We start from the raw sequence: 26,822 nt of genomic DNA, 5'->3' as shown, positions 1-26,822 counted from the left end.
GAGACTACTGAGCTTAATTATATTTTTCTCATTGCTGGTGAATGGCTCGGCTATAATTATGCCTGGAAGTACATTAGTTAGGACTAACCTGCGAACAGCATCCCCTCCGGGGTGCTGGGGCATCGGCGGCTCCGAGGAGCTGTTATTTAAGGTGCTGAACAACGGGGCCCCATGAACCTTGTGCTGGAGAGGAGCTGAGTGCTTGCCAAATGCCACCCATCTCTGGGACCCATATCCCTAGCGCTGGTAACGGCCCTTCCTCTCGTCAGTAGCCCAGGCACTAATTACAAAACCTTGAAGGGTGGTAGCAGAAGGAAATCCTGGAGAGAGTTGGGGTCTGTCTGCCTTGCATTAAAACTGCCATCATCTGTGGCGGAGAGCTGGAGTCGGTCCCGAGCTCCCGCGATGCTCCACGTGCATCTATCCTCCACGTCCCGCGGCCGTGCCGAAAGCTAAGGGGCGAGGATGAGCTTTCTGGCCCACCTCTCTTGCCTGGATATTATATTTTAGTTGACCACGGCACACCAGTGCCTACGGACCATTTGCCTTTAGGTATGGACGTTATCACTAATGAGATGGGAGCCGGTGTCTCCAGTGCATCCTTCATCCTCCCAGGGTAGCAGCAGAAAGAGTGATGGCTCTTGGCTGATAGGAGAGGGGAATGAAGCAGCCCACAGCACAAAGAGGACGCCCTGCACCTTCATTTTAAAGAGGCTGAAAAAGGGCTCCCTCCCCGGCTACCTCTGAAAACCCATAACTGATATCAACAGTAGTTTTTCAGACCTGATTCGTAGCCCTTCTCGCCCATCGACTTTACACGAACTATTTCAGCGCACGGGAGATATAAGAGGAAAGAAAGCGTTATTTCATTTTAATTGCACCGAAGAAGATTTACGAGAATCATCTACTGAACCTAAAAACTATTCCTTAAATGAGCTTACTTTTCTGTGTCACAGATAACATTGTACGCTGTTCAGACTAAAACAACTTTAAGAATCCAATTTACTTGTCTTCAGTACACTATGTTTTTAGCCTACTTTCCTCAGGAAATGGGGCTTACTTATGTGATTGTGCTGTTTATATATCTATATGCCATCACTCCCACACTAATAACTTTTGAACGTGTCGGCCAATTCCAACCAAATCTGACAGAGCGGTAGAGTTTTCAAAAATACTGAATTCTTACAAATTTAATGAAATACGTGGGTGGGCACATATTTTCCCCCACCAAGGGAAAGGCTGCAGAGTGAACTCAGCCATATTATTAGACAGAAGAGAATACACACACACATATACACAGACATACACCAGTACTGTTATCGAACGGCCAGGTGCTGGTAAGCCAGAGCTCACGCTGGTATTCGATGGGGAATATTGCACCCCTGAGCCCCAAAGCCACCGAAAGGAGCATCAGGATTCCTCTGCCAATGCACCCACCGCCTATTTTGTGCTTTTCTTTCCGTTTGGACGATGCATTTTGGTGTGGCCACTGCAGGAGAGGGTTTATTCATTTAGAAGCTTTAAAATTAATCGGATTAATTATATGAAAGCCTTTCTAGCTGGTTCTAGGTTTGTAAAACCTTGCTCTCTTCTGGTTCTGCATGCTGGGACGCAGCCGAGGAGAGACTGTCCGTGCAAAAACCCTCGCAAAGGGGAAGAGCTCGAGCTGAAGGATCGCAGGTTTCAGACAAAGCAGCTCTCCCCGCTTGCATTTCGAGGTCCTTGGGCCTCTCCCGTGTGCAGCCAAATTGCAAACCCAAGACACCCTCCGAGACTTGGGGCTGAGCCTGTACACCCGCCTAATCCCACCTGCCCCGTGTCTCCGGCAAAGCCTAAATCCTGCGATCCTGCCCGGCCGCAGCCGAATAGTTTGGCTCTTCGTTGATAGGTTTTGGGGCCTCAGCGTAAGCCATTAACACAGGCAGCAAAAACTCCCGGGACGGATGTCGTTCGCGGTTGGTAACCCGGCGCTAATGCACAGCGAGCGTCACGTTGGAGTCTGTCCCCGGCTCGCGCAGCGAGAGACGGGCTGCGCAGCAGATCGATAAAGGGCTTTTCAACACCCCAGCAGCCCTTGTGCACCGGAGGCGATGGCTGGGCCGTGAAAAGAGCAAAGCCCTGGGTTCCCGGTGCTTGCTTCCTTCCCCATGGGTCTAGTCAAGACCAGACTAGGTAAGCCCGAGCACAAACGGTGGAGGGAGCCCGGCTGCGGGATGGAGATGTCAGGTTGTTCGTGGAGCATTTTCTGGTGGGACCAGGTTCAGCCTCTGACGGAGTATCCTCGAAGCCGGGCACTCCCATTCATTTATTTCTTTGCATTTTCACTGATGATTAAAAGGGTCCTCTGGGTGGTCCCCAAATCCCACAGCTTTTCTCCTCCCCCATGCACACGCATGGTCAAGGGCGGCATCCCTTGTTGCTGTTCTCCAGCAGAGCTCAGGACTGCGTTAATCCAGCCGGTACAGGGGAGGAAGGTATTCATGCCCTGGCATTGCTATCTAATTTGATTTTTTTCCCCTTCTCTCTCATAATGAGAAGATGGAACATTATATACCAAGAGCTCAGTAAAATATTTCCAACACAGGGGGTCATATCTCTTCCAACTCCCGCTCTCACGGATTTCTAGGACCATTATCACCTGGGGACAGGGGATGCTCGGGTTCTCAGACCCGGCATCCCACAGCAGACTAGAGCTCCACATTTCCAGGATTCAGGCCTTTGTACCGAGGCATTCACATCCCCAGATCACAGGGAAAGATCTGGTCTTTCTGCTGTTCTGCAGTCTGTTTCCTACCTGGCAATCTAGTGGGATTTTTTTTTTTTTTTTCCCCAAAGCTTTGACAACAATTTGGTACAACATCAGCTCGAAAACATCATCAAGCCTAAATATGCTCCCAAAGCAGACCTGGAAGTCTCATTCACATTGCAGATAAGTCATCGGCAGACATGCTGATAAAGATTTCCAGTGTGACTCTGCATACAAATGATCCAGACCCAACAATTAATCCAGCACAGGCAACTGAGGAGGTACCTGGGCTTTTCCCCTAGCCCCAGCCCTTTTTCCCCAGCCTGGCTGCTATAGGTAGCACTTGCTCAGAAACCAGAAAGGATGCCCGTGCTCTATTAACCCAACCCTAAAAAGTGATGCAAAGAGCCCCGCGTCGGGCAGAAGAGACATTCCTCCTCGGCTCACCTCTTGTCTGGGACCTCGCTGCAAGTCACGAAGCTCCAGGCGCATTTTGGGAGGCAGCTAGAAGGCGCTTGAGCTGGCCCTGCTTTGAGCTGGCCCTGCTTTGAGCTGGGAGTTGGACCCTATTTCAACCTAAATTAGACATTATCCCTTTCCCCCCCTTCTCCTGCTGGTTTTCAGCTGGATCAGGTCCCTGCTCTGAATCACTGAGCAGTTCCATGATGGCTACAGCAGCCCGGGGAGTGGGGACTTCTTGAGGCTTGTAGGGATTATTTGGGCACCCAGATCTGCTGCTTTCTAGCAGAGCCTCAGGCAAGGCAAACCCTCCCCAAGCATCAGCTGCAGCCAGTGATTTGACTGCTTTTCCACTCAAAACCTCTTTTGGGAACAGAAATAGCTGGGAATCCTCCCAGCACAGGCCAACCCTGGGATGGTTCCTCTTGGCTCAGACAGAGGATACGGGCAAACAGCATCTCAGGAGCTCTTCTGCTAAGGGTATCATCCTGCTTATTAAAGAGGCTAGGGAGAAAGGGGGTGACTAACCCAGTACCTCCTAAGTGACAGCTATCAGCCTGTGAGCCCCACACCTTGACCCACAAGTGCAGTCCCACCACGGTGCCACCAGCCCCTGCGCAGGCTGCAGCGAACGCACCGCTCTGGGTGACCCTGCATGGCCTCGACAGCTGATTCGGGAAGGTCACGCATCCACAGCTCACTCGGAGTTAGCAGAGGGACAATTCGGCTTGGATCCACCCTATTTTGAACACCACCCATGAGGCTTGGGCAAGCCCAGCGGCTTCGCTTTCCAGGATGCTGCCCGCTTCCCCTTTGGGGTCCAGATTGCACCGACCGCTGCCTGCGCCAGCAGATGCCCACCGCAACCCCTGCCTGCCTCCAGCAGCTTCCCTAAAATACCCCCCCTAAGAACCTACTACCGCAAAAAGTCTCACCCCACTTCTCCCATCAAACCACAGCTGTCGGGGCGGGACCCCTGTCGAGACACCGCGTCGGGACAGGGACCACCTTACCTGGATGCCGCGATCTCTGCTTTCTGCTTGGCGATGGTGGCCGCCCGCTCAGCCGCCTCGACGGCCCGATCCACCTTCTCACGGATCTTGCTGGCCCGCAGCGGGATGAGGTTCTTCCTCTTGCCGCTGACCAGGACGTTCTGCTTGTACTTGCCCTCCTCCTTGGTGCCGTCGGGGAAGGTCATGCAGCCATAGCCGTGGCGCTTGTTGTTGGCCCATTCTCCCTCGTACTTCAGTCCGTCCGAGCGTTGGCTCACCCCAAAGCCCGAACGCTTGTCATTCTTCCACTCGCCAACGTAGATCTCGGTGGTGGTGGCGTCGATGTCATCTTCGATGACGGAGAGCTCGGCTTCGCCCTCGCCCAGGCTGATGGTGGAGTTGATGTCGCTGGCGGTGGAGCTGACCGTGCTCATCCCGGCTTCGCTCCGGAAAGAGCTCTGCTTGCTCCGCTGGCTGGCCAAGGAGCTCTTGGACTCGGACTTACGGAGCTTGAGCCCGCTCAGCAGCGACCGCCGGAAGATGCCCTTCTTCTTGCTCTTGAGGATCTCAGCATCGCTGTGGGCCATCAGGACGAAGCCACCACGGGAGACGGCAGGGCTGCCGGCCACCGCCGGCGAGGAGTCGGGGTGCAGTGCCGTGCCGTTGGTGTGCTCGCTGCGCAGGGAGTTGATGGATGTCCTCAGGGGTGACCTGATAACCGCAGCCATGCCGTAGGGAACGCTCTGCCGGACACCGTAACCCTGGCGCATCCCTCCGACCCACTGGCCCTGGTATGTCCCTGGGAAGAGGAGACAAAAGCAAAGAGGGGTTTCATGGCACGGCATCCTACGGACCACTAACGGCACCAAACTCCTCTGCGAGCCCTTCATCAGCAAAGTGCAGCCCTGGATCCCAGTCTCATCTCCGTGTCAAAGATTGTAATGTCACGTTGTGGGAGGAAAAAATAACATCTTGGTTGGATCGCAGGCGTGCGCTCCAGCTGCAGCGTGGAAATACTAGAAACCGAGGCATCACGGAGCGATGCTTCGAGGAACTGCCCCTTAGATCAACCCCTAATTTGAAAGGGAAGGGAGCGGGGAGATGGGGTAGGGGAATCGTTATCCAGGAGCAGACTCCGATCCCGTCCACGCTCCGGCAGTGATCAAAGCGGGTGGTATATTACCATGTATTTATTTATATACATAGTGCCTTTCATCCGGCGTGTAGCGGAAGGGAGTGGCTCTATAGAAATAAAGGCCTCACGGGGAGAGATCCATTTGGTTATTCCCCTCGGAAACATGCCCCTGTTTGAACTCCTACATTTGCATGGGCACTTACTGGAGTTGCTTAACTGGTCGTTAGTGGGATGGAACGCACAGGGGACCTCACCGCGGCACTGGGAATGGAGGCACAAGAAACCCATCCAGCTCAGGAAGCACAACGGGAGCGTAACGCCTGCCCTGTGTACCGAAAGGCATGGCCATAATCTGCCCGGGGTTTATAATCCCTTCCCCTCCTGGAGCTCGGCGATTGGCACGCTTTCTGATTTTATCCCAGCCGGTTGAACTGCCGGGCTTGTTTTTATTCTTAGGTCGGATTAATCTTTTCTGGACTAGCTCAAGATGCAGCGATTCACCGCCCGCCTAAGCTCTCGCGGGGCGGATTGCTGAACCCGAGGACGGCTCCTCGCCCGGCACTGGTGCTGCTGGGATGCTGGGGCCGGTCCCAGCCCGGGGCTGCCCTGCTGCCTCCCGTCCCCGGCTGGCGATGCAAAGAGCAGGGCCCGCACTGGGACGGGCGCAGGCAGCACCTTGCAGCACCGGGGCTTCCCTTCGCTCCAGCCCCGCTCCCGCACGCCAAGGGAGTCTTAAAATAGACTTGCTGAAATAGTGAACCCTGTGGGAATCAAACCGAAAGGGCCCCGATGAAAACAGCCCGGATGATTACCGCCGGCTCAGTCTGATAGAGGCTTTCCATCCCCTCTCCGCACAAGATGCTCTTTGCCCTTAGCAATCAGGCTGTGATTCGTAGACATGAGCAACCCGACAGGTTCACCTGAGCTGGCTCTTTTGGCCACAAAAATATTGTTCCCTGAGACCTATCCGCCTTGCTGCAGCGTTCTCCCTCTCAACATTTTCCAACAGCCCAGTGGAAAAGATTATTAAAATGGGCTGTGCTGGCCATCCCCATCCCCATCCTAGACTGCAAGGAGCGATCCCAACCCTACAGCTATGCATCCTTTTGCTGCGTTTCGTTCCTCATCCCGATCCTACCCCCAGGACTCCCGTAGGGGTTTCCCACCGCCCGGTCCCCAGGGCTCAGCGGTAGCCGTGGAGATGGGTACGTGCTGGCGCAGCTCACGCTGAGCACAGGATCTGCTTATCGAGAGCGTGAAACCAGCACCCAAGCACGTTTTGGGGGGCATTTTGGGGTGCATCAGCTGCCTTATCTAATAGCCACCAGTGCTTTGCACAACCCCCCCTGGGGCTCGTGCATCCTTGCTGGTGCTCCAATGCAAGCAACCCCCCGAGGTGCTACATTACCTGAGTGACAGCCTTGTGCACCCCCAAAAAATGCCTGCCCCACGCTGGGGGACCCCACGAAGACTACCTCAGAGAAGGAACATGGAGAGGCAGGGCCAGGTGGGCAGGATTTACCGAGGGTTTATAGGATTAGCACTGGGGAGGGAGGCAGAGCGCTGGAATTACAGCAGGCGCCGGCAGGGCAGGGCGAGGAGGTGGTGGCAGCGCTGGCGGGGAGAAGGATGGGGGACAACCGGCAAGATGGCAGGCAAACAGCTCAGTGGAGACATGGGACATGTCCTCTGCTTGGATTTGAGCAGTGAGCCTGGCTTGCCCCGCTGCAGCCCACTTTGGTGTCCTCAAGAACAGGCAATAACCGATACCGTGCACCCACGGCTCTCCCTGTGCCCAGTGGCACCTTGGAATAGTGCCTTTGGCAGCGGAGAGCCCACCAAGCCGTCTGTCCATCCCCTGCAGACCTGGCACCGTCTCTCTCCCCTTTCTGGCTCCTTCCCAGAGCATCTCTGCAGAACACCCTGCTGGGGGTGATGGGCAGGAGCTGGGTGAGAGAGATTTCCCTCGCCCCGTGCTCAGCCTCCTGTTTCCTCTAGAGATGGATTCAAGGGGTTTCAGGGAAAGATGCCAGTGTGGGCAAGGGGACAGGGAGAAAAGGTCCTGCACAAGATCCGTCAGAGCCTGCCCTGCCCAAGTCCCGGAATCCGTCTCCCTTGGCTGAATCACTTGACTCGGTCCCTGGCCCCAGGCAGGTCCCTTGCCCTCCCCGTCTCCTAGCAAATCTGCAGCTGAAATAAAAAAACGGATTAAACCGAAGCACCGTAAAGCAAGCACGGCCCTTTGCTGAAAACCAGAGGCAGCGACAAAGAGCAGAACAAAGCCCTCGGAGCAGGCGTGACAGCGCGTCTCAGCTGGAGCAGAGGCGGCAAATTGGTCACAGCAGGTTACAACTGCAGCGAGCTCCTGTGCGTATCTCCAGCAAGGCAGAGGTGCCCGGGAAGCCGTCATCTTTGCACGGCCTTAAAACCTACTCCTAGAATTGCACAGCTGCCAGGAGTAATCGCTGCATCTCCCTGGCAAGGCTGATTTTTCTAAGCAGAGGATGCAAGGACTTGAGGAGCCATCCCATCCGGCTGGCCCATCCTGCTTCTCCCCTCCCAGCATCATGGAGCAGCTCCCAGCAGAGAGCAAAACCCAAACCCCAAACCCCAAACCCCAAGTCTGCTTTCATGGGTGTCATTGCTCTCCTGATTGCTCCCCCGCTGGAGGCAGCAGCATGGATTGCCTCTGGGCATTGCCTAGGAGAGCACAGTCACCTCCCCTATGGCCACCAAGACATCTGGCCACCTTCATGGCCACCAGCAGATCAAAGAGCTTCCTTCCAGGGAGCTGAGTTCATCTGTCCTTCCTCACCCAAACTGCACTCCTTCCTTCATCCGACTTCATTATGTTTTAAACCCCTAAATATCCCAGGATTTGGCCATGAATACTGGAAGGTCTCAGAGCCATCTGATCTGCATTGCTAAGCACTGTCACCGCCTCCCCTTGCACTGCTCAGCTTAACCCCTGCCCCTAACATTTGCAGATATATGCGCAAAGCTTAATCTCACAAGGAGCCGGGAGACTCGTTCTCCCTGCAGAGGAAACAGGATTTTATGATTTTTCCACTTTACGTGCCAGGATGGACTGGCTGTAGCTGTTTCAGAGCTAGGGAGCTGAAAAGGGAGCATGCAACGGGAAGCCCGTGCCGTGGGGACCGGAGGATGGGGCTGGGTGTAACAGGATGAACGCGTCTGATGCAAAAGGTCCCCAGACTGATCTGCTGAGGTGCCGAACGGAGGTCCTCAAGGACCTCAGCGCAAATGTAGAGTGCTGAGCACCTCCCAGGGTCGGGGCAGGAGAGCAGACACCCTCTTTAACTGTGCACAAGAGGGGAACACGCCTCTGTTGGGATGGGAAGCAGGGAGCAAGCCGACACTACTGCAATCCTGGCCACAAGCTGATTGCATTGCCCAAGCCGGGGCCCTGTGGCAAAGAGGCAAAGCCACCGTGATGGAGGAGAATTGCTGGGGAGGAAAATGTGCCAGCCTCTTCCCCCCAGCCATGCAGGTCACGCTTACGGATGCCTCCAAGATGCCACAAATATCCATCCCCCTTCTGCGTGGCCCTTTTGCACTGGGCAAAAAGGACAAACAGCAGCCAAAAAAGTCTTGGACACAGAAAGAAAATCCTCCTGAGCTAGGTAATTTGTGACTTACTATGGTAATACAACCAAAGCAGCAACTGTTTCTGGGTTGTAGCTCTTTCCTTACTATCAATATTTGCAAAATGCTTCCCGAAGCATTAATCGCATGAGATTAATGGAGTGATTGCATCAGGGAAAATGCAGCATCCATTACGTAGTCAGGGCAGCATCGTGCAGGCAGCTGCGGGCAGCCGAGCTGTGCGGCCAGGGCTAGGGCTGGGTGGAAGTCGTGGACAAGAGCAGATGCATGATAGGAGAGAACTGGACAGCCAAGCCAAGAAACCTCAGCCACCACCATGATCCTGCTGAAAAGAGGGCCTGGTTCTGCCCTGGGAACGGGAATTTTGCCATTTATCGTAATGGCAGCAAAATCAGAGCCCGAGGGAATAAGCAGGTTGTGCTCTCGCTCGCCGCAGTTTTACCCCAGGGGAAGATTTCTTGACTCCTGGTGTAACCACTCCAGCAGGATTTGGCCAAGATAAAGGAGATGCCAAGAAGGGTGGGGATGTGGCCACGCGCGTGCACGCGTATGGAGCGGAGATAAGGAGAGGGCATAACCTGAGGCTGGGAGAAAATCACAGAATCACAGAATCACAGAATCATATAGGTTGGAAAAGACAAAATAACTGAAGTCATCCTGCAAAATGGATCGGCGAGAATATTCCTCTTTCAGATAGAGCAGATGGAGCGTGAGAAAGGAAACGGGCTCGCAAGAAAGACGAGGAAAGTCGGGATGGGATGGAAACAAGGAGAGAAGCAAATGGCCATTTTCACTTGAGTTCTTAAGCCTGTGGTGGGGGTTTTTTTTGGCTGGCTCCCCTTGGAGCAAGGCTGGGTCGTTTCCAAACAGCTTTTAAAACTCCTGCAGGAATTTCCATTGCCTTGAGGACCATGCGGAGCCCCATCCTTGGCTGGAGCCAGCCAGGCTGAAAGCAGAAAGTGGGAAGTCGCTGGCCTCCAAAGCATCATTCCTGATGCTTCAGCAGAAGATCATACGTTTTGAGAAATGATAAGTAACAAAAAGTAATCTAATTTGTTGCAGTTATTCAGCGCTTTCTCAGCATTTGGCTCAGGAGGCTGAAATTCATTCTGGGAAGAGAGCAGAGAGTCTGCAGGGCTGCTCCTGTGGTGCCCATAATGCCAAAATCCCTGAAATCAGGGTTCGCCCTGGTTTGTACCTTGCAGAAACAGGGAGGTGAGCGGGACCCTGTGCAAAGCCTCATCATCTCCACATTCCCTGCTGGAAACAGGGATAATACAGCGGCACTCCAGCAGTGGGTGTTGGGAAGACTAATTAGCTCCTATTTGCAAAGTGCTCTGGGAGGATGGGAGGCATTACAGACACCAGGAAGAACGATGGGTTTCCGTTCGTTTCCTTGGCTTTGCTAGTTTTTGGGTTTTTTTTTCCTGGGGAGCAGGGAAGGAGGAGACCCATCTCCATCTCCATCTCATCTCCCCGGGGTACAGCCACTGCAGCGGGGCTCGCATGGGTGCTCGTGGGCCCAGGACCGCAGAGGGAGCTGCTCGCTCTTGCAGACCAGGTCTTCACCAGGGCTGGGAAGGGGCAACCAGCTCATGGCTTGTTCTTCCCACATGCAGCACACCAGCCTGACACCTCCAGCAAGAAGAAGAGTCACTTCATTGATGCCAGTTGTCTCCGTACCAGGTGCCTTTCGCACATCAGAGCAAAACGGTGAGGGAAAGGAAACCTGAAACATCTAGAAAATGGCCTTTCTGGCACAGATGGAGGTGGCTTACAGGGCTGCACTCAGCAGGTGATGGTGAGAAATACCACCGGGTGGAAAGCGCCCAGCTTTGCCGCTTGCTGCCCCGAGCCGAGGGGCCGCCTGGCACCCGCAGTCCTCCCCTGCTTACGGAGGGATGGCGAAGACCAACAACGATGCCCGGGGGAGTCCGGCTTTCAGACAAATAAGCATCACCTTAGGGCACGCCGGAGCAATAGGTGGATTTTGAACAATACAGGGAGAAGCCCCAAGGGATGAAGATGAGCTGCTCACAGCCCAGCAACATACGTGGGGCTTCCCTTGGCTGAGGGTGGGATCATTCACTTGGATACAGACCTGATCCGTCTTCACCGTGGCACTGGAAGGAGACAGAAGTCAGGATTTTGGGGGTTGGAATGGCTGCATTTTCTTTCCTCCCTCCCCCCGTACCCAAGGATCTGGCATTCTGCAGGCTGCTGAGCCCTCTGGCTCCGGTCCAGGAACACCATTAAGTACAATTTTTATGGACTGAAGGCTGCCCGCAGGCTTCTCCCGCACCGAGACGGCCGGTTCGGTGTCCTGCAGGACGAAGCCCTTGGCAAGCACACGGGGTAAAGCACACGGGGAGGTTTGCACAGACCTGCCCTGCCTTGCTCCGCTTCAGTTTCTCGCACGGAGAAACTCAAGCAGTTATTTAGGATGCTGTCAAGCGTTTTGAGGCCCGTGGACACATACATATTATTATCACAACATGACCTCGGAAAAAGTCAAATGCTTAGAAAAATAGTTGAAAAAGAAAAGAGTTAAAAAAATACAAATAACCTACTGCCATGGGTCAATGCAAGCTATTTCCAGGTTAGCTAAAATGATCAGCGACACGGGCGCAGCTACCCCGGCTTTCACAGAACATGGGAGCAGTGGGCTTCAAAGGGCAGGTTTCTCCGTAGCCTCTGTCCCATCCTTGAGGCACAGCCAGCTCCGCCTGGTATGGTGACCGTGTTCAGCAACAGCAGCGATCCAAACCTCCCAGCTCGCTTTCGCCGCTCAGTGAAATTTGGGAACGAGGTCTGAGTTGTCCAAAGTGCCCATCCACTGTTCTGAACCAAGCTGAAGTAATTAGGCCTTGCAAATTGCTAATTTATCTTGTGAAGGATCCTTCCTGGTATGCTCACCCACCCCCCTTATCTCTGAACTCTGCAGCATATTAATTAAAGTCATCCGATGGCAATAATTAGGCCGCTCTCTTGAATTACGACAGAAGGAGCAAGTTTTACACATATCACTTTCCAGCTATTCGCTATCAGAAAGGCCCAGGGAGGATTCATGCAAAAATCATGTTTAGCATCTCAGAAACATCTATCCCAAAGAGAAGACGTGCGAGAGAAAAGAGAGGACTGGAGGATGCTAATTCAGCCTCAGTCCTGATGGTGTGATGATGGGGACATCCTTGTTGGCCACCCCAGGTGATGTCCAGCAGTCAGGGGACCTCGCTGGTAAAAATGGTCCCCCCAAACACGCTGCCTGCATGTATGGGTCCTTCCGAGCGTGCACATGGGTGCACGTTTGCTGCCAAGCCATCCCAAGAGCCGTCCTTCCTGCGCTATCACTCCTGGCAGCAGGACAAGGCGTTGCATTCCCTGCCCCGTCCCCAGCTGCCGGTCGGAGAGCAGCAATCGTCCCCCAGATGCTCACCTAAATTCCACACTGGCACGATACGGAGGTCTAGGACTTGCCACCTGCATTGCCCACCGGGAAAGGTGGGAACCAGTGACGGTGCATGTGTGCAACGCCGCATGGATACGGCATCAGTGGCAAATAACCTCCCCTCAGCCCTGCCAAGGCTCTCCATGCCTCTGGCCATCGCCAAGCCATGCTAAAAACACAGTCAGATGCTTCTGCTGTGGCTGCTAATTTGCCAAAAATATGCTCTGGTAACTGCTTACACAGGGGAAGAAATAAAGTATGGATTTTTGAACATGTAAATATAATCTGCAGGCAGGAACACGTGATGGATGTTAGTCATATTGCTTAATGCAAGGATACATACATACGTGATGGGCACGGTGAGGTCTAGGCATCCGTGGAGGAGAGAAGGGGAAGAGGGAAAGGAGAAGGGAGAAGAGCAGAGCAGGGAGAAGAGAGGAGAGGACTAGAGCAGAGCTGTCACGGGCTGCTTTCCTACTGCCGGGGTGCTGGGCAGCATTAAGTCTGTTGCTGGGGCTCAACAAATAATAAATCATTACAAGTCTGCAGCTCATATCAGCATGGTTAGCTTGCACTTTTCAAAGCTAAATGGCAGGGACCCTCCGTCTAAGGAAACGACCCAGTGGAGCTGCTGGGTTTGGGTGACGTACCGCAGGGGATCACTTTGCAACCAGGTAGAGATGGGTGCAGGGCTCTGCCAGCGCCTTGCTGGGCAGCTCTGCCGGAGCAAGAGCCAGGGGCTGGAGAGGGGAGAGGGATTTATACAGCCTCACGCCCCAGCCAGGGAATCTGCCTCCTCCTCTGTGGCTGCAAATAACAACATAAAGTAACTCTGGCTGAAATCCCACAGAACAGGGATTGCTCAGCCGTTCTCCATAGGGCAAATCATCTGAAAGGCGGGTTCACATGTGGCGAGAATGCTCATCTGGGGGACGTGGGCCCCATCCAAAACACGGGGAGTCCTTTATATTCTCATTGCCACGATGCCTGCCCCAAAGATACTTTGCAATCAGGAGATCAGCAGAATGAAGCTACTTCCCTCACTGGCAAACATTAACGTGCATCATGGTATCGCACTTACAGGTGGGAAACTGAGGCACGGGGCGCGACGGAAGACGAGCTCCTCCAACGAAATGAGGCGTGTGCCTCCTTCTCCTGCGGGCACGAACTGGCTTTGCACAGCCTACAGCAAAACTACAGCAGGGCAGGGAACAGGGCAAAGCCCCGAAGCTGATGTCCTACCTCTGAAGATAACCCCAGCTGCAGGGATTCAGCCGTTTTCCACAGGGACTGGCCAGTGATAAATACGTGCCCCGATAATGTTAAGGAGAAGCCACTCCAGAAAAATGACATATGGAAATTCAGCTCGGATAACATCTGCGAGAGGAGCATCCCCCCAGATCCCCCCCAGACCCACGACTACGTTCGGGCTCACCCGACAACGGCTTCCGAGGCACTTTGGCTATGTGCTTCGAGGGGGAAAAACTCAATTTGCTCTCCACCGTGTGCAGGAAAACGTTCATTAGTAATTGCCTTTTCCAGCCAGCATTTGCACAAATGCTCAAACCATTATAATGGCAATCAAATCTCAGCATCGCTCATTCTGATGGGGCTCATAATGCATCTCAGGCCGGTCGCGATTCTTCTTAAAGCGCCAGGTCCTGGAATCAGGGGAAATACAGCTTTTCAAAAGGAAAGAACCAAAGAAAGAAATTTCTAGTCTTCCTGGGAGTGGGAAGCGCCGGGTCTGCCGGAGCCAGGGAAAATCAAGGGAGCATCATCCCCTGGCTGAAACGGGGCCCGTAATGTTGCCCAGGGCAGCTGAATCCCTGTGGATTCGGCCACCGACTGGGGCCAAAACTGGGAGGAGGCCTTAGCACGAGGGATGCGAAACACATTAACATCTCGCTCAGCACCTTTATTATGGCTAATGTGCTCCTCTCACAAAGCAGAGTGAAATCGGGCTAATGCTTAGTCCGTTAATCCTCCAGCGCTCTAATCCTCATCGCAAACTCTGTGATCTCACCCTAGTTCTCAGCAGAGCTCGCAGGAATAAGGGCTAATTCTCCAGGGCTCACAAACGGCGCGGCGTGCCGGCGCCGGGTTCCGGGGGGCTCCATCCCTTGCGAGGTGTGGGAGATGCTCACCCACGTGGGATGAGGCTGAGCTCCCCGTGGATTGGGGATACGAAGCTGCACCAAGGAGCGGGGATGGACAGGACGGGACAAGGCGAGGGCAGGGTTTATTTATTTTCTGTGAAATAAATGATCAATCCCTTATTCAGTCTAGGGAAACACCTTGCAGACCCAGTGATGCCCTGAGCAGGAAAACATATCTTTATAGTGATCATCTTGGTGCGAATATCTGCAAACTTAGGGACCTTGCTCTGGCTGTTCACTCATTCATGAAAATTCATGATGCTCTGCTGTATGTTAAGAGTAAGTGGAACCTCTTCAGGGAATAATTTTGGGAAAGGAGTGGCTGTTCTAAGGGAATGCTCACGCATCGATTGCAATTTTTAAGGATTTTTGATTCAAAGGCCAGAATCTCTCTTTGAAAAGCCAATATCAACCCCCAAAATATAAACACTTGCCATTCAAGTGGTTTTTTTCTCCAAGCTCCCCCTTTTTGTTAACAAAGACTTTAATTGTCAGTTCAACAGCTGATTGCAGGGGCAAGCAGGCATCAAGACTCTCCTGTAAGTATTGCAAACTCCTGCAAAAAAAAATCCTTTCTTGGTCAGGACTTCAGTCAATGCCAAAGCCAGACTCCAAACGGGCAAAAACTGCAAAATCTCACAAGACAGATGCTAAACCACAGTCTTGCTCCCTATAAGACCATCACCAACCCCATCCTGCCCGGCTTCTGTATCTTCAAGTCATGCCTACATTAATACAGATCATTCATCTACATCAGCGTTACTTGATTCAAAGCATTCAAAATTAATCAGGTTCATTTTAAAATCAAGGCATTTTTAAACAGAAGGCATTTTTAGCTCTCGTCTACTGGTTTCCAAGCCTGTAAGAATGACTTTTCTGCAATAGTCTGGGTGGAAACCTTGCTTCAAAAATGAAGCTGGAAATCTTGCAAAATCACATGGTTCCACAAGCTGGAGCTTCAAGGAAAAAAAAATGTTCAGCTACAGGAGCAGATGTCACCCAACCACGAGGAGCCCCATGGGATATCAAACCACATGCAAATATCCTGCGATTTGCATTAAAAGCCATGAGAAACCCACCCCAGCATCCCCAGTGCAAGGATATTAAAACTGGGCTTCAGGACTTAAGGCACCTTCCATTATGGCTCAGGGAGAGGCGTGTAAGGGGGTCGGATTGCCCCAAGGTCGGGGTCCTACCCCGTCCCCCGGAGCATCACACGCCGGATAAAATACTCGAGAAGATGGAGTGAGGATCTAAGCCTGTCTGGCAATTTCTATCTCATGTACTTTTCCCCGGGGTCAAAATCCTTCTTCCTCTGTCCTGAGCTGTACCTGAAACTAAGCAGCATGTTCCAGTGAGATAAGTAATTACCATGAGTTAATATCATTTATTTTTAATGACGCTGGTCAGAATCTTCATTTAGTATTTTGATTCATTTTTCTATGTTCAGCGGGTGCTGATGTTTCAGTTATTGCTCTCCTGTAACCACTGTCGCACTGCAAGCATCTTCTGTACCAAATCTAGATAGCGAGATGCTTCAGAAACAAAGTTTGTAGCTTTTTTTTCATCATCAGGTTCTTAGGGGGTTGTGAGGACCAGCTACGGCTGTGTCTGGCTTCTGCAGGAACCGGGAGGATCAGGGATCAGGGCACATTTGTATTTGTTTGTTTCCACCCACTATTTAAAGTGCATCAACAGTTCCTTCCCGGCAGCAAAATAAGACGAGACCCGATACTTTTAAGGTAATTCTGACATCTGCGCTATGAATAGATCGCATGACGATTTGCCCTCGCTAGTTGGTTCCCTGCAGCTGTAGAGGAACCTGTGAAAAACCCTGGTACGGAGAGAGGCACGAGGCAGCTCTCGGTGATGCCGCTGCCCTTAGCGGCACCGGCCGGCGGTGCTTCATCCAAACCCACTGCTCGGCTCAGGCGAGGGGGCTGCGGCCCCTTCCCCGACAGGCAGGTCCCCCCGCAGCATCCCCGGTCCATCCCCCCGGACCGACCCTTTACACTGGCAAGGGGCCTGCTTTTGCATAATATCGCACGTTTTTCATCTCCTCAACCACTTCGAAGCCATTTGGTTGGTAGCTCCTGCTGCACCTGCTAAGAGAGCGGCTGGAGGTGTCACCGGTGCCACTGCAGAGGTGGGAAAAGTGGGACACGGAGCCGCTGTGGGTCCTGCCCGGGCAGGACAGGCTGCGAGAGAGCCCACGCCAGCAGATCCCACCGCACCGCTTCCCTCTCCCCATCGCTTGCAAAGCACAAAAATTTCCCAGCCCAGGCCAAGAAAACCCACTTGCCTACTCACATGGTGCTAACAATGAAAACACTAATTATATTTCACTCACCTATCAAAGGGATGATTCATTTAGGTGAGTGGGCACGGAGGATTACACAAGATGAACACCGCGATGCGACGGCCCGTCCGTTTTGGGGTAGCCCTCCCGAGAAACAAAGCTGCGTGGAGCACGTGGGCACCCGGGATGGGGCGAGAGGGTGGCAGCAGGAGGGACCCGGCACGGTCCCGATGCACCGTGGACACCTCCAGTCCTGGGAACCGCTGAGAGCCGTTCCCCACGGGCTGGCTGGGCAGCGGGGACCTGAGAGAGGGGCTGGTCCCCTCCCCGAGCCCCGGTCCGGTCCCGGATCCCAGCTGGGGAGAGGTGGAGGGAGGAGAAAAACAGCTTTGGCAGGGACGGAAAGGGCAAAAGCAGATTTGGGGCCTCCTTCACCCACCCCATCTTATCCACCCCCACAACCACGGTTTCGGCAGCAAAACCCAGACCCAACGCACAGCCCTAGGATTCCCATGGCAAGCCTGCAGTTACAACTCAAACTGTCCCCAGGGTAAAATCACTGAGTATTTCCAAAGCATCCGTGGAGTTACAGAAAGGCAGGAACCAGCTGAGATGTCTCCCGATCTCCAGCCCTGCTCGGCAGAGGGTCTTCAATGGGAGGAGGTCTCCAACCCTCTGCTCCAGAGAGGTTCCACCAGCTCCAGCGAGGGCGATGGCAGCGGCTCCGGCTCCATCGGTGCTGATGCAGGTGGATGCAGCCCCTTTGACCTGAAGCAAGGGAGCAATCCTGCTCCCGCTCTGGAGCCGGGCTGAATCAGGCCCAGCAAAGGAGCGGTGCAACTCCAGCACCCAACTGAAGCGATCCTCAGCAGCCTGCTTTATGTAATATCAGGGTGCTTCTGGATGGGGGCAGGAGGTGGCAGGGATTTTTGGCAGAAAGATAAGGACATGTCAGCAGTATCATGGTTTGGGGGGATCCGAGTGCGTGCGCAAGCGCAGGGGAAAGACAGGTCGGTGCACGCGTGTGCCGCAGGTGCAGGGCTGTGGGTCGGGCGTGCAGCGGTGGCAGGGAGATTTGGCAAAGTGTGGGCTCCTAGGGGAAGAGCGAGGCTGGATTTGCTTATCTGGGCTCTGTGCGATAGGTTTGCATTGATGGACACGTATCCGCACGGCTCAGGGAACACGGTTTGCATTCATCCGGCGCGTGCACGGGTCAGAGAGCGCTGGTGCCGGGCTGGGGGCAGACCACGTGCGTGTGGGTATGCGAGCGGAGGGGCAAAGCGGCGTCTCGGCGTGGGGAGGAGAGGCGTGTGTGCATGGCGATGAGTGTGTCCGCGTGGGAGGTGCGAGATCTGCAAGCTGCATGTGGGGGAAGCGTGCAATGCGTGTGCGCGTGGCAGGCGTGAGCACCCGGCGTGGGGGGGGGAACGGTACCCGGGGCGGTGAGCAGAGCCAGGACGGTGGCGGAGGGGGGGGGGGTGGCAGCGTGGCTCAGGCCACCGCATGCCATACCCTACGTCCAAGCCCAACGCATCAACACGTGTGCATCAGTCACGCAAAATATCGCTCCCCGAGATAGCGCTGGCAACGGTTGGTGGAGTGTCAAGATTTGCCTTACCCACCGTTGTGCGAGGAAATGGTAAAATTGGAGCGAAACCCATGAATTCTGGGGCATCTCGCTTCCTGAGCCTCGCTGCGCATTTAGGGACCCATTCCCTAGCCCTGGTTGATGTGCTAAAAAAAAAATATGCAAGGGATGAATATTTATCTGTGGGTGGCAAGTGACAGATGCTGGGGCGAGGATTCTAGGATACTTCAGTTTGATGAAGGTAATAACTTGAATAGATTAATGAGAAACATCCTTCCCAACAGTTGCCTCCCCTGTGCAAGAGCTACGCAGCCACCCTTCCAGCAGAGCTGCTGCACACACCAGCTTCTTGTATCCAAACGCACAAAGTTCATTCAGGTTCGGTGTCCAAAAGGCTGGAGATGCCCAACTTTGATGTTTTCCACCCAGAATGGAGCCAGGCAACTGGGAAAGGGCCGTGGCCCCTGGGTACTTGCAACCGAGTTGGTGAAAGTGCAGTTTCAGCTGGGTTGAGTCACTCCGTGGTGACTGCCCAACTGAAATGGGGGAAAAGCTGGGGTGGAGGAGCCCGGTCGGGGCGTGCGTGGCCCGTCCCTGCTCCTGGCAGCAGGATGGGCTTGGCCACGGGTACCATCGCTCTGCATCTCCCCAGCACGGCCGCCCCCTCCTCCTAGGATGGTTTGCAGAGTCCCTGGGGTGGAGCATTGTGCTACAGACCCTGCCCTTGCCTCCTCCTCATCCTCTTACCTCCTCCTAAAATGATAAACTTGCAATATAGCTTTTTGGTCCCCAAACACCGAGAAGCCGGGCTGGCCTGACAAGATGGAAGAAAAAGCTCTTTGCTTCTGGTAGGTTCTCAGAAACGGTGAAACTGCTGGTAAGCCACCCCAATTTGGAGATGCTCCCCAGGTTTCCCAAAGAGCCGCTGCGCTGCAGTTGATGGGGAGCGTGCCGGGGTGGGGGCACGTGCGTGCCCGGGGACAGGGCCAGCCCTGCAACGCCCAGCCCTGGGAGACTTGTAGTTTGTCAAGACTTCTGTCCGCCTTCCTGCAAACCTCCCCGGCAGAGGCTGGGTGCCAGGAGGGGAGCAAGGAGACGGCACTTGCGTTGGGAGCACGCAGAAACCCCTCCCCATCCCCTCTTGACCGCGTTGAAAGTGGGAGACCGCGATTATTCTCTGACCAAGCTTTATTCTCAACTGAAGGACTGCTGGGGTTTATCGATGGCTTGCAAACACACACTCGGCAGATTCCAGCTCAGACCCCAGCATTATTCCAGGCAGCTGAAACAAAAGGTTGCAGCTATATTTTCCTTTAGGAAAAAGCCACCAGCACAAAATTATCATTAAAAATCAAGAGATCTCTCCACCTCTCCCTTCCAGAGCATAAAAGAGCAACTGCAGGTAACGTTTAATCTTGCCTCCCTGTATAATCACAAGCAAACTGGGTTTTCTAGAGAAAGGTCTTGCAGCACCTTTCAGGAAGGCTGCGATGGAGCTCATCAACGCTGCAATTTCCTTAACGTAGCAGTCCTGGAAAACGATAACATCTTCAAAAAAAACCCCAAAACAACAAAAAGAGCCTGCTTTAGATGGACGCATTTGCCAGGAAAACAACGGGGCAGTGCTGCCCAATGCCCCCGGCTGCTGGCAGGTAGGCCTGCCTCGTATTATGGTGGCAATTTAGATGGAAGTAGCCACAAAACACGAGAGAGGATGATACAGCCACTTACAGCACAGCACCAGCTGTTTCTCCTAGTTCGGCCTTAAAGCTTGTTAGTCCAGCAATTTTTTTTTGATCGCTCCAATTGGGTTTTCTTGTTTTCCCCTCAACATCTCGTTAAGCCGTGTTGACGGCAGAGAATAGCTTTGGTGATCCCTCTGAGCCCCTACGCTAAGCATTAAGCCGTAAACTAGGAATGTAAGGCTCTTGTCTGAATTAAAGTCTTTTGCTTGGTATTATTAAGCGTGGGGCTGCGTTTGGAGGGGCTGCAGGGCGTGCAAAGACCCCAGCCCCTCGCTGGAAGCATTTGCAGCAGCCAGGCTGCACCCATCTGCCCTGGATACCCCACACGCTCACCTCCCCTCTGCCCCGGGTTGCTTCGATACAAATCCTACAGGTTCCAGCGGTGCAGAACTGCGAATCCCACGTGCAACTTGGGTCGTCTCCCGACGGCTTGGCCCACCCTGTCCTCCAACCCCTCCTGGGCGAGAGCTGGGCATCCTCCCACCAGCGCAGCCAGCTCCCCTCCCCAAAAAGCCTGGTCAAGGAGGGGGGAGAGGAGGACCGGGCACCCAGAGACCAACTGAACATATGGGGCTACCTGTGGCAAAGAGCTGGGCTGATGCCGTGCTGGGCTGGTTCCTTATCTCCTGCGGGGTATGAGCATCCCTCGCTCCAAGCTAGCAGGTTGCAAACTCACACAGACTCCAGCCTAAAACCAGGGTCCCTGTACGAAGGCTCGTACCCCCACGCCACCGCCCGCCCCGGCCGGGAAGGTATCAATGCAGCACCTACCTCCATCCGAGTAGGTCTCTGTCCCGTAGCCATCCTGTAATCCATTGCTCCAGGTGCCTTCGTACTTGGCCCCATTTCCAGTGCATTCTCGGACCCCGTACCGTCCCTTAAATCCATGGGTCCACTCTCCTTTGTACACCCACTTCCCCTTGCTCTCCATGCCAATGCCATGGCGCTTGCCCTGCGCCCAGGTGCCCTGGTAAGTGTTGCCGCTGGGCCAAGTGTAGACCCCCAGCACCTCAAAGCCGTGACTCCAGGAGCCCGAATATTCACCTTGACCCTTCGGGCCGGTACAGATTCCGTGGCCATGAGCCTTTCCGTCCTCCCAGCCTCCACAGTACGACCCTCCATCGTCAAAATTAAACCTTCCCCCACTGGACATGCATGTAATTCGGTTTGCAAATCCCCCAAAAGGTGAAAAAAAAAAAAAAAAAAAAAAAAAAAAAAAAGAAATGCAGAAAATAAAATGCGAACGATGACTGGGGGAAAAAGATAAAAAAATCAAATCAAATCAAACTCAATCGAAATCATGCACCAGATCCAGGGAGCTGCTTAAGCCAGTTTCTTGTGATTATTCATTCTCTGGGAGTATGTTCAGGATCAGTTCTCTCTTCCCCTGCTGTGGAAACAGTATCATTAAAAAAAAAAAAAAATAGCAGCAAGAACAGCAGCAGCTATTGGGTTTTGGTGCAAACGACTCCACCTAAAAACCATCCAAGGCAGGGAACGGGGGTGGGGGGAAAAGAAAAAAAAAAAAAAAGAAAAAAAAAAAAAAGAGGCCAAATGCCAAGAGAAGGAAAAGGAAAAATAACCCCGAGTCTCCGCTCCGCAGCCCAGCGCTCCCCGAAGGGCGGACGCCTCACAGCCCCCGCTCCGCGCTCCGCCGGGGGCTGCCCGGCCGCCCAGCCTGGCTCCGGCGCAGGGCCGGGGGGAGCGGCGGGCGCGGCGGCATGGCGGGGCCGGGCGCGGCGGCGGCGGCGGCGGCGGCGGCTCAGCAGCAATGCGGTGCCTCTGCCGCCCTCCCGCTCGGCTCCCCCAGCCGCTCCCGCTCCGGCCCTGGCGACGCGCACGCACCCCGCGCCCTAAAAACCCGCCATCGCCTCCGTTCTCCCCCCCCTCCCCGCCCTCCCGCCCCCAGCAAACCTCACTCCCGGGGGTACCCGCTCGCCTCGCCCAGCGGATCCCGCATCTCGGCCGGAGGATGCTCGGAGCGAGGTCGGATGCCGGGGTGAGGGGCTGGGGGTCGGGGGAGGGGGGCAGAGGGCCTCCGCTCGCCCCGCTCTCCCCACGGCCTCCCCCCTCCTTCCCGGCTCCCTACGGGGATAAATCCTGCTTATTAATGAGCAGGGATCCTGGGCTTTCTGCTCTGCCTCATCTCCCAGCTCCTGGCTCAGGGTGGATTTAAAGAGACAGGCACTGCGTCGCCCTCGCCTCCCGCCCCAGCAAGGCCGCAGCCCCCCGCAGCCCCCCACCACCTCGTCGCGCCTCCGGGACGCTCCGGGGTTTTTATTTATCCCTTCGTCTCTCCCCCGCCCCGCTCCCGCTGCTTCTTCAATGCGACGAGGGGCGGCCGTCCCCTGCCAGAGCCGGGGGTCCCCAGTTTGCAGGTGGGTGGGTGGGGGGACGAGGGGAAAGGGCCAAACGCCTCGTTCAGCGCCGCCAACGCCAAGTCTGCGGGCGGGCTTTGCTGGGCGCTGGGTCCAGCACACTGCAACTGCAACACAAATTATTTATTCATGAAAAGGCCGTGCTGCCGCTCGGGGTTTATGGCAGCGGTCCGGGCTGTATCCCCTCCCAGCTGGGCTGCTGCACACCTCGGTCGCTTCCCTTCATCGCAGAGCATCTCATCAGGATCCTGCCTATCCATCGGGAAGGTGCAAAACAGCAGGAGGCCCTCGCCAGTCCTGTCCACAGATTTTTTTATTTTTTTTATCCCCTGGAATCGCTGAAGATATGAAATCCTCCCCAGGCAGTGGCGACAGCTCGCTTCGTGCCTCTGGAGCACACGGGGTCCTTGGTCCGGCGACGCACCCCCTTGTTTCTAAGCGTGCCAAATATTTGCAGCATCGAGGTGTCTGTGCGGGTCCGTGTGCCTGCGCCTATATATATTTGTATTAATACGCGAGTGTATTAATACACAAGTATTAAAGGGGGAGCTCTGTTTAACAAAAATTAAAAAGATGCTCACAAGTGCCTATAAAGCAAAATCTGTGCACTGTATGTAAACACGGTTCCTCCGGAAAATCTCCGGTAGGACTGCCGGCCGCACCGGCTCCTGTTTGCATCCCGCCATCACCGCCGGCGTTACTGGAGTGCTAGTTTTGAGCCAAGACTATCGACTCGGATTCGAGACTCAGCTCGGCCAGGACTCCAAGGCAAAAAATGAGCTGTATAAACCCTGGCAATGGAAACCCGCAGGATTTAGGCACGTGCATCCCCACTGGAAGGGCCGGTTACGCTCCGTACCTGCCTCGCTTGCCCACCTAGTAGGAAGTTTCAGGCTGCGTCTTCCCACTCAGGCTTTTTTTCGATATCGGTGCATTTTCTTGTCCATTGAAACACATCACCACCCTCGTCTGGAAGAAAACCTTCCTCTCGCTCAGAGCTGGAGGGAAGAGATGCAACCAGAGTGGGTGGAAATTTTCCCACTGAAGCATTTTTTTCAGTTGAAAATGTTTTTTCGAACTACACCGTGTCCTTTGTGAATGTGAGAACATTATACATTGGGGTTTTTTGTTGAGGGTTGTTTTTTTTTTTTCCTAAAAATCCCACGCTTCAGGTACTGCATTTTTTGGCAACGGAAAACTCCCATTTTTTTCATGGAGAGAGACTTTGGGTGGAAACCCCAAACTTTCCAAGAAAAACACTACAACTGAAGTTGCTTAAATCCATATAAAAATTTTGGCAGAGAAAAAAAAAAAAGACATTCCAGCCCCCTTCTATTGATTTCTCAATAGTTTTACATGGTTATAGTAGTTTTACATGTTAATTGGCATGGTAATTAATGGCCAGCTATTCCTTCTGTGGAGTTAAATGGGGTATAGAGACCAGAGGCTAATGCCTGTGCATGCACCAAGGTGCGATACACCTCTGACCGACGTGGGATGCTGCTCCTAATAAAATAGGTATTTAAAATAACAGCATGTTTAATGGTACCTGGTGAAAAAGAAACCACTAGTAAAAATCTGCTGAGGAAGCAGAGAGAAGAATGAGATTTTCTAGTGACAACTGGTAGCACAGGGCTATCAGGATGGTGCGTGGTTTTAAAATGAGTATTATTTTAGGAACAGCACCTTTGTGTCTGATGAGGGGGGAAGTTTCTACACTAAAAATGCAGCCATGTGTTACATCTTCTGTTCATCACCTGATTTCGGCTTTGTGGTGTGCCCGTAGCCTGTCTTGCTGCCCTACGGCTGGAGTGGAGGGTTTGGTCAGAAAGGGCCATCTTGGTTATTAAAGGGTTTAAGATGATGGGCTTCAGGAGGCTCCAGAAATTGCCAAAAGCCACGTTGGCAGCCAAATAAAGAAGATTGTGGGAATACCAGATGAAGGGGCTGGACGGACGATTACAGACGCCAGGGCGATCGCGGCGTGGTGGCCGACCACGACACAGCCGTGCTGCTGTCCCTGAGCCTATCCCCAAATAAATCTTTTTTTTCCCAGACTTTACCCAAAGTTCAGGATTCAGTTTAAAATAAAAACTCACACTCCAATCATCTGCAGTCCTTACTGCCTTGGGGAGTCCTTTCCAGACCAGTTCATATTTCCTCGGTGCTGCTGATGTGCGGGAGGCTGAGGGAGAGGAAATTCCAGATTAGATTTCACACCAGCCCCGAATACCAGCGGGCTTTTGCCTCTGGAAGATGCTTTTGCTGCCGGCGAGCGCCGGGTTGACCTCCGCAGACGCTGCCACGCCGGGGCCGGAGCCAGGCTGCCCTTAAACCGCAGCGGGATTTCTCCAGTACGTTTGGCTAACTGGAGACATTTCCCTGAAGGGTACAGATGGCATTAGATAGGACTGTCAAGGGTTTTTTTTTAATAACCTGGTGCAGGTGTGGATGAGGGGAGTGAGACGACGCTCGGGATAAAAGAATAATGATATAATACAATTCAATAAAAAATACAATAAAAAGCAAATCAGTTTATGATAAGTAACTGAGCAGGGATGGGGGAAGAGAAAATAGCACTGGGCAGTGGGAGCGATGCAAAATACAGAGAATAAAATTAGCACCTGCCTATTCCTGGTGTGCTTTGCAGACAAAAACGCTGGTGGAAAGGCACAGGTCTCCGGTGGATCCCATCCTGCCCTGGTGTGCAGAAACCCGCCTGGCCCTGCAAAGAGCGGGGCATAGCCCAGCGGAGCAGCTCAGGGAGGGATGGGGATGCAGGCAGGCAACGGGTTTTGATGTACAACGTGGTTCAGAAAGACAAGTGCAGGGCATCGGGGAGACCCAGCCTTCGCAGAAAACCTGCTGGGAAGTTTGGCTACGCTTAAGAAAGAAAAAAACCTGCCACAGAGCAAAGGGAGAGAGAGGATTAGCTGGAGGAATCCATGCTGCTACTGCATCCTCAGCGTGAGAACGGCGGAATGTATCTCTAAAAGTCCAGCTGCCCAGAAAAACATCTCCAGCATCCCAGGAAGGCGGGCAGCTTTTTCTGGGAATTTGATCCTGCGAAGCACAACAGAGGATGGGGAGAGGAGGAGGAAGGACAGTGTGCTGGCCTCCCCGAGCCCAGCCGCGAGGTGCGATTCGAAGGCTTCTCAACTCAGTGGGCCACCATCCATGGGGGAGGATGTTTTTTTGGCACTAGCAGCAGGGCTTCGCAGGACTTCACAGATTGCAGGCAGCTCCTGGGGATGCCCAAATGATGCTGAAGGGGAAGCACATCAAAGTGATCTTAAAAAAATCGCCCCTGTTTCACAGAGAAAGAAAGGAAAAAGGCAGCTAAATGTGGAATTAAATATCAGGTTGTTTAAGTGGTGTAGGGAGGTTTGTGTTTTCTCCGGGTGAGGCCATCCGTGATGGAGCTGTCGAGCTCAGCTGACCTCCATCTCAAAGGGAAAAGCTCCTGGGGGGTACTCTGGCCAGCCAAACCAGGGGTACGTTAGCCTGGTAACGTAACGGAAGAGGAATGAGGGCACCGGTCCACACTCACTCCAAAAAAAAAATACAATTGGGAAATCACAGGACGCAAAGAGAATTAACCGCAGCGGCAAAAACCACCGGCACAAGGTGGAATTGCCGAGTACACACCACAACCCTGCTCCTAACGCTGCAGGGTGGCGGGGAGATTTCTCTGGCCGGAGTATTGCAGCCCCGCGTTATAACCACCTTCTCCACTGGATTTCTACGCGTGCTTGGAGGTCTTGATCTGCCAGTCCTGATCCGCATCCCACTGGGACTGGTTTGGGAGCAGATATCTCCTTCTCCTGAGCACCGGTGGTCCCAGGCTGGTTCCAAGTCATTAGCAACATGGAAATAAAATGATCCAGAGTGTTTCTGGATCAATATCCCGGGAAATAAAGCACGAGGCAAGAAGGGTCTGCAGCAGACCGCCACGCTGCAGCAGGGACTCGACACCATCTGCTTCTTTAAGCAGCCACATCCATAATATCTAATAAAAATCTCGTGATCACTGGGGACTTCAGACTGAGTGGTGGATGCTGGAGGTCCGGAGCTGCCAGTTTTAAAACATCCTTAGAATTTCAGGGGGAAAAAAAGATAATTTCCTAATGCAAAAAATATTGCCTCCAACATGAGGGAATTCCACCTTCAACCTCACCCTGGCAGGTGAAGAAGAATTTCTTACTGTACTAGGCACAAGCGATCGTGGCTTGATTACATTTGTTAC

General features: G+C 53.6%; 1 protein-coding gene across 7 annotated transcripts in view; it reads right to left on the bottom strand.

Moving 5' to 3' along the window:
• The window catches only part of JPH3 (junctophilin 3), a 59,993-nt gene extending 37,643 nt beyond the window's left edge, over positions 1 to 22,350 (bottom strand). The window contains exons 1-3 of one of the 7 annotated variants that reach the window (XM_075510976.1): positions 22,113 to 22,344; positions 20,970 to 21,588; positions 4,219 to 4,996 (exon numbers count right to left, since the gene is read on the bottom strand). In XM_075510976.1, the coding sequence (XP_075367091.1) occupies positions 4,219 to 4,996; positions 20,970 to 21,351 (1,160 nt within the window). In that variant the 5' untranslated portion in view covers positions 21,352 to 21,588; positions 22,113 to 22,344. Of the gene's footprint in view, positions 1 to 4,218; positions 4,997 to 16,916; positions 17,725 to 19,450; positions 19,736 to 19,770; positions 19,985 to 20,775; positions 20,887 to 20,969 lie in introns of those variants that run through there. The other 6 variants (XM_075510977.1, XR_012776974.1, XR_012776973.1 and 3 more) reach the window with 6 other exon arrangements.
• Between the last annotated feature and the right edge of the window lie 4,472 nt (positions 22,351 to 26,822).

This window comes from Mycteria americana, chromosome 8 (assembly GCF_035582795.1).
Source record: "Mycteria americana isolate JAX WOST 10 ecotype Jacksonville Zoo and Gardens chromosome 8, USCA_MyAme_1.0, whole genome shotgun sequence".
Classification (NCBI taxonomy): domain Eukaryota; kingdom Metazoa; phylum Chordata; class Aves; order Ciconiiformes; family Ciconiidae; genus Mycteria; species Mycteria americana.
This window is presented reverse-complemented; position numbering and strand designations above follow the sequence as displayed.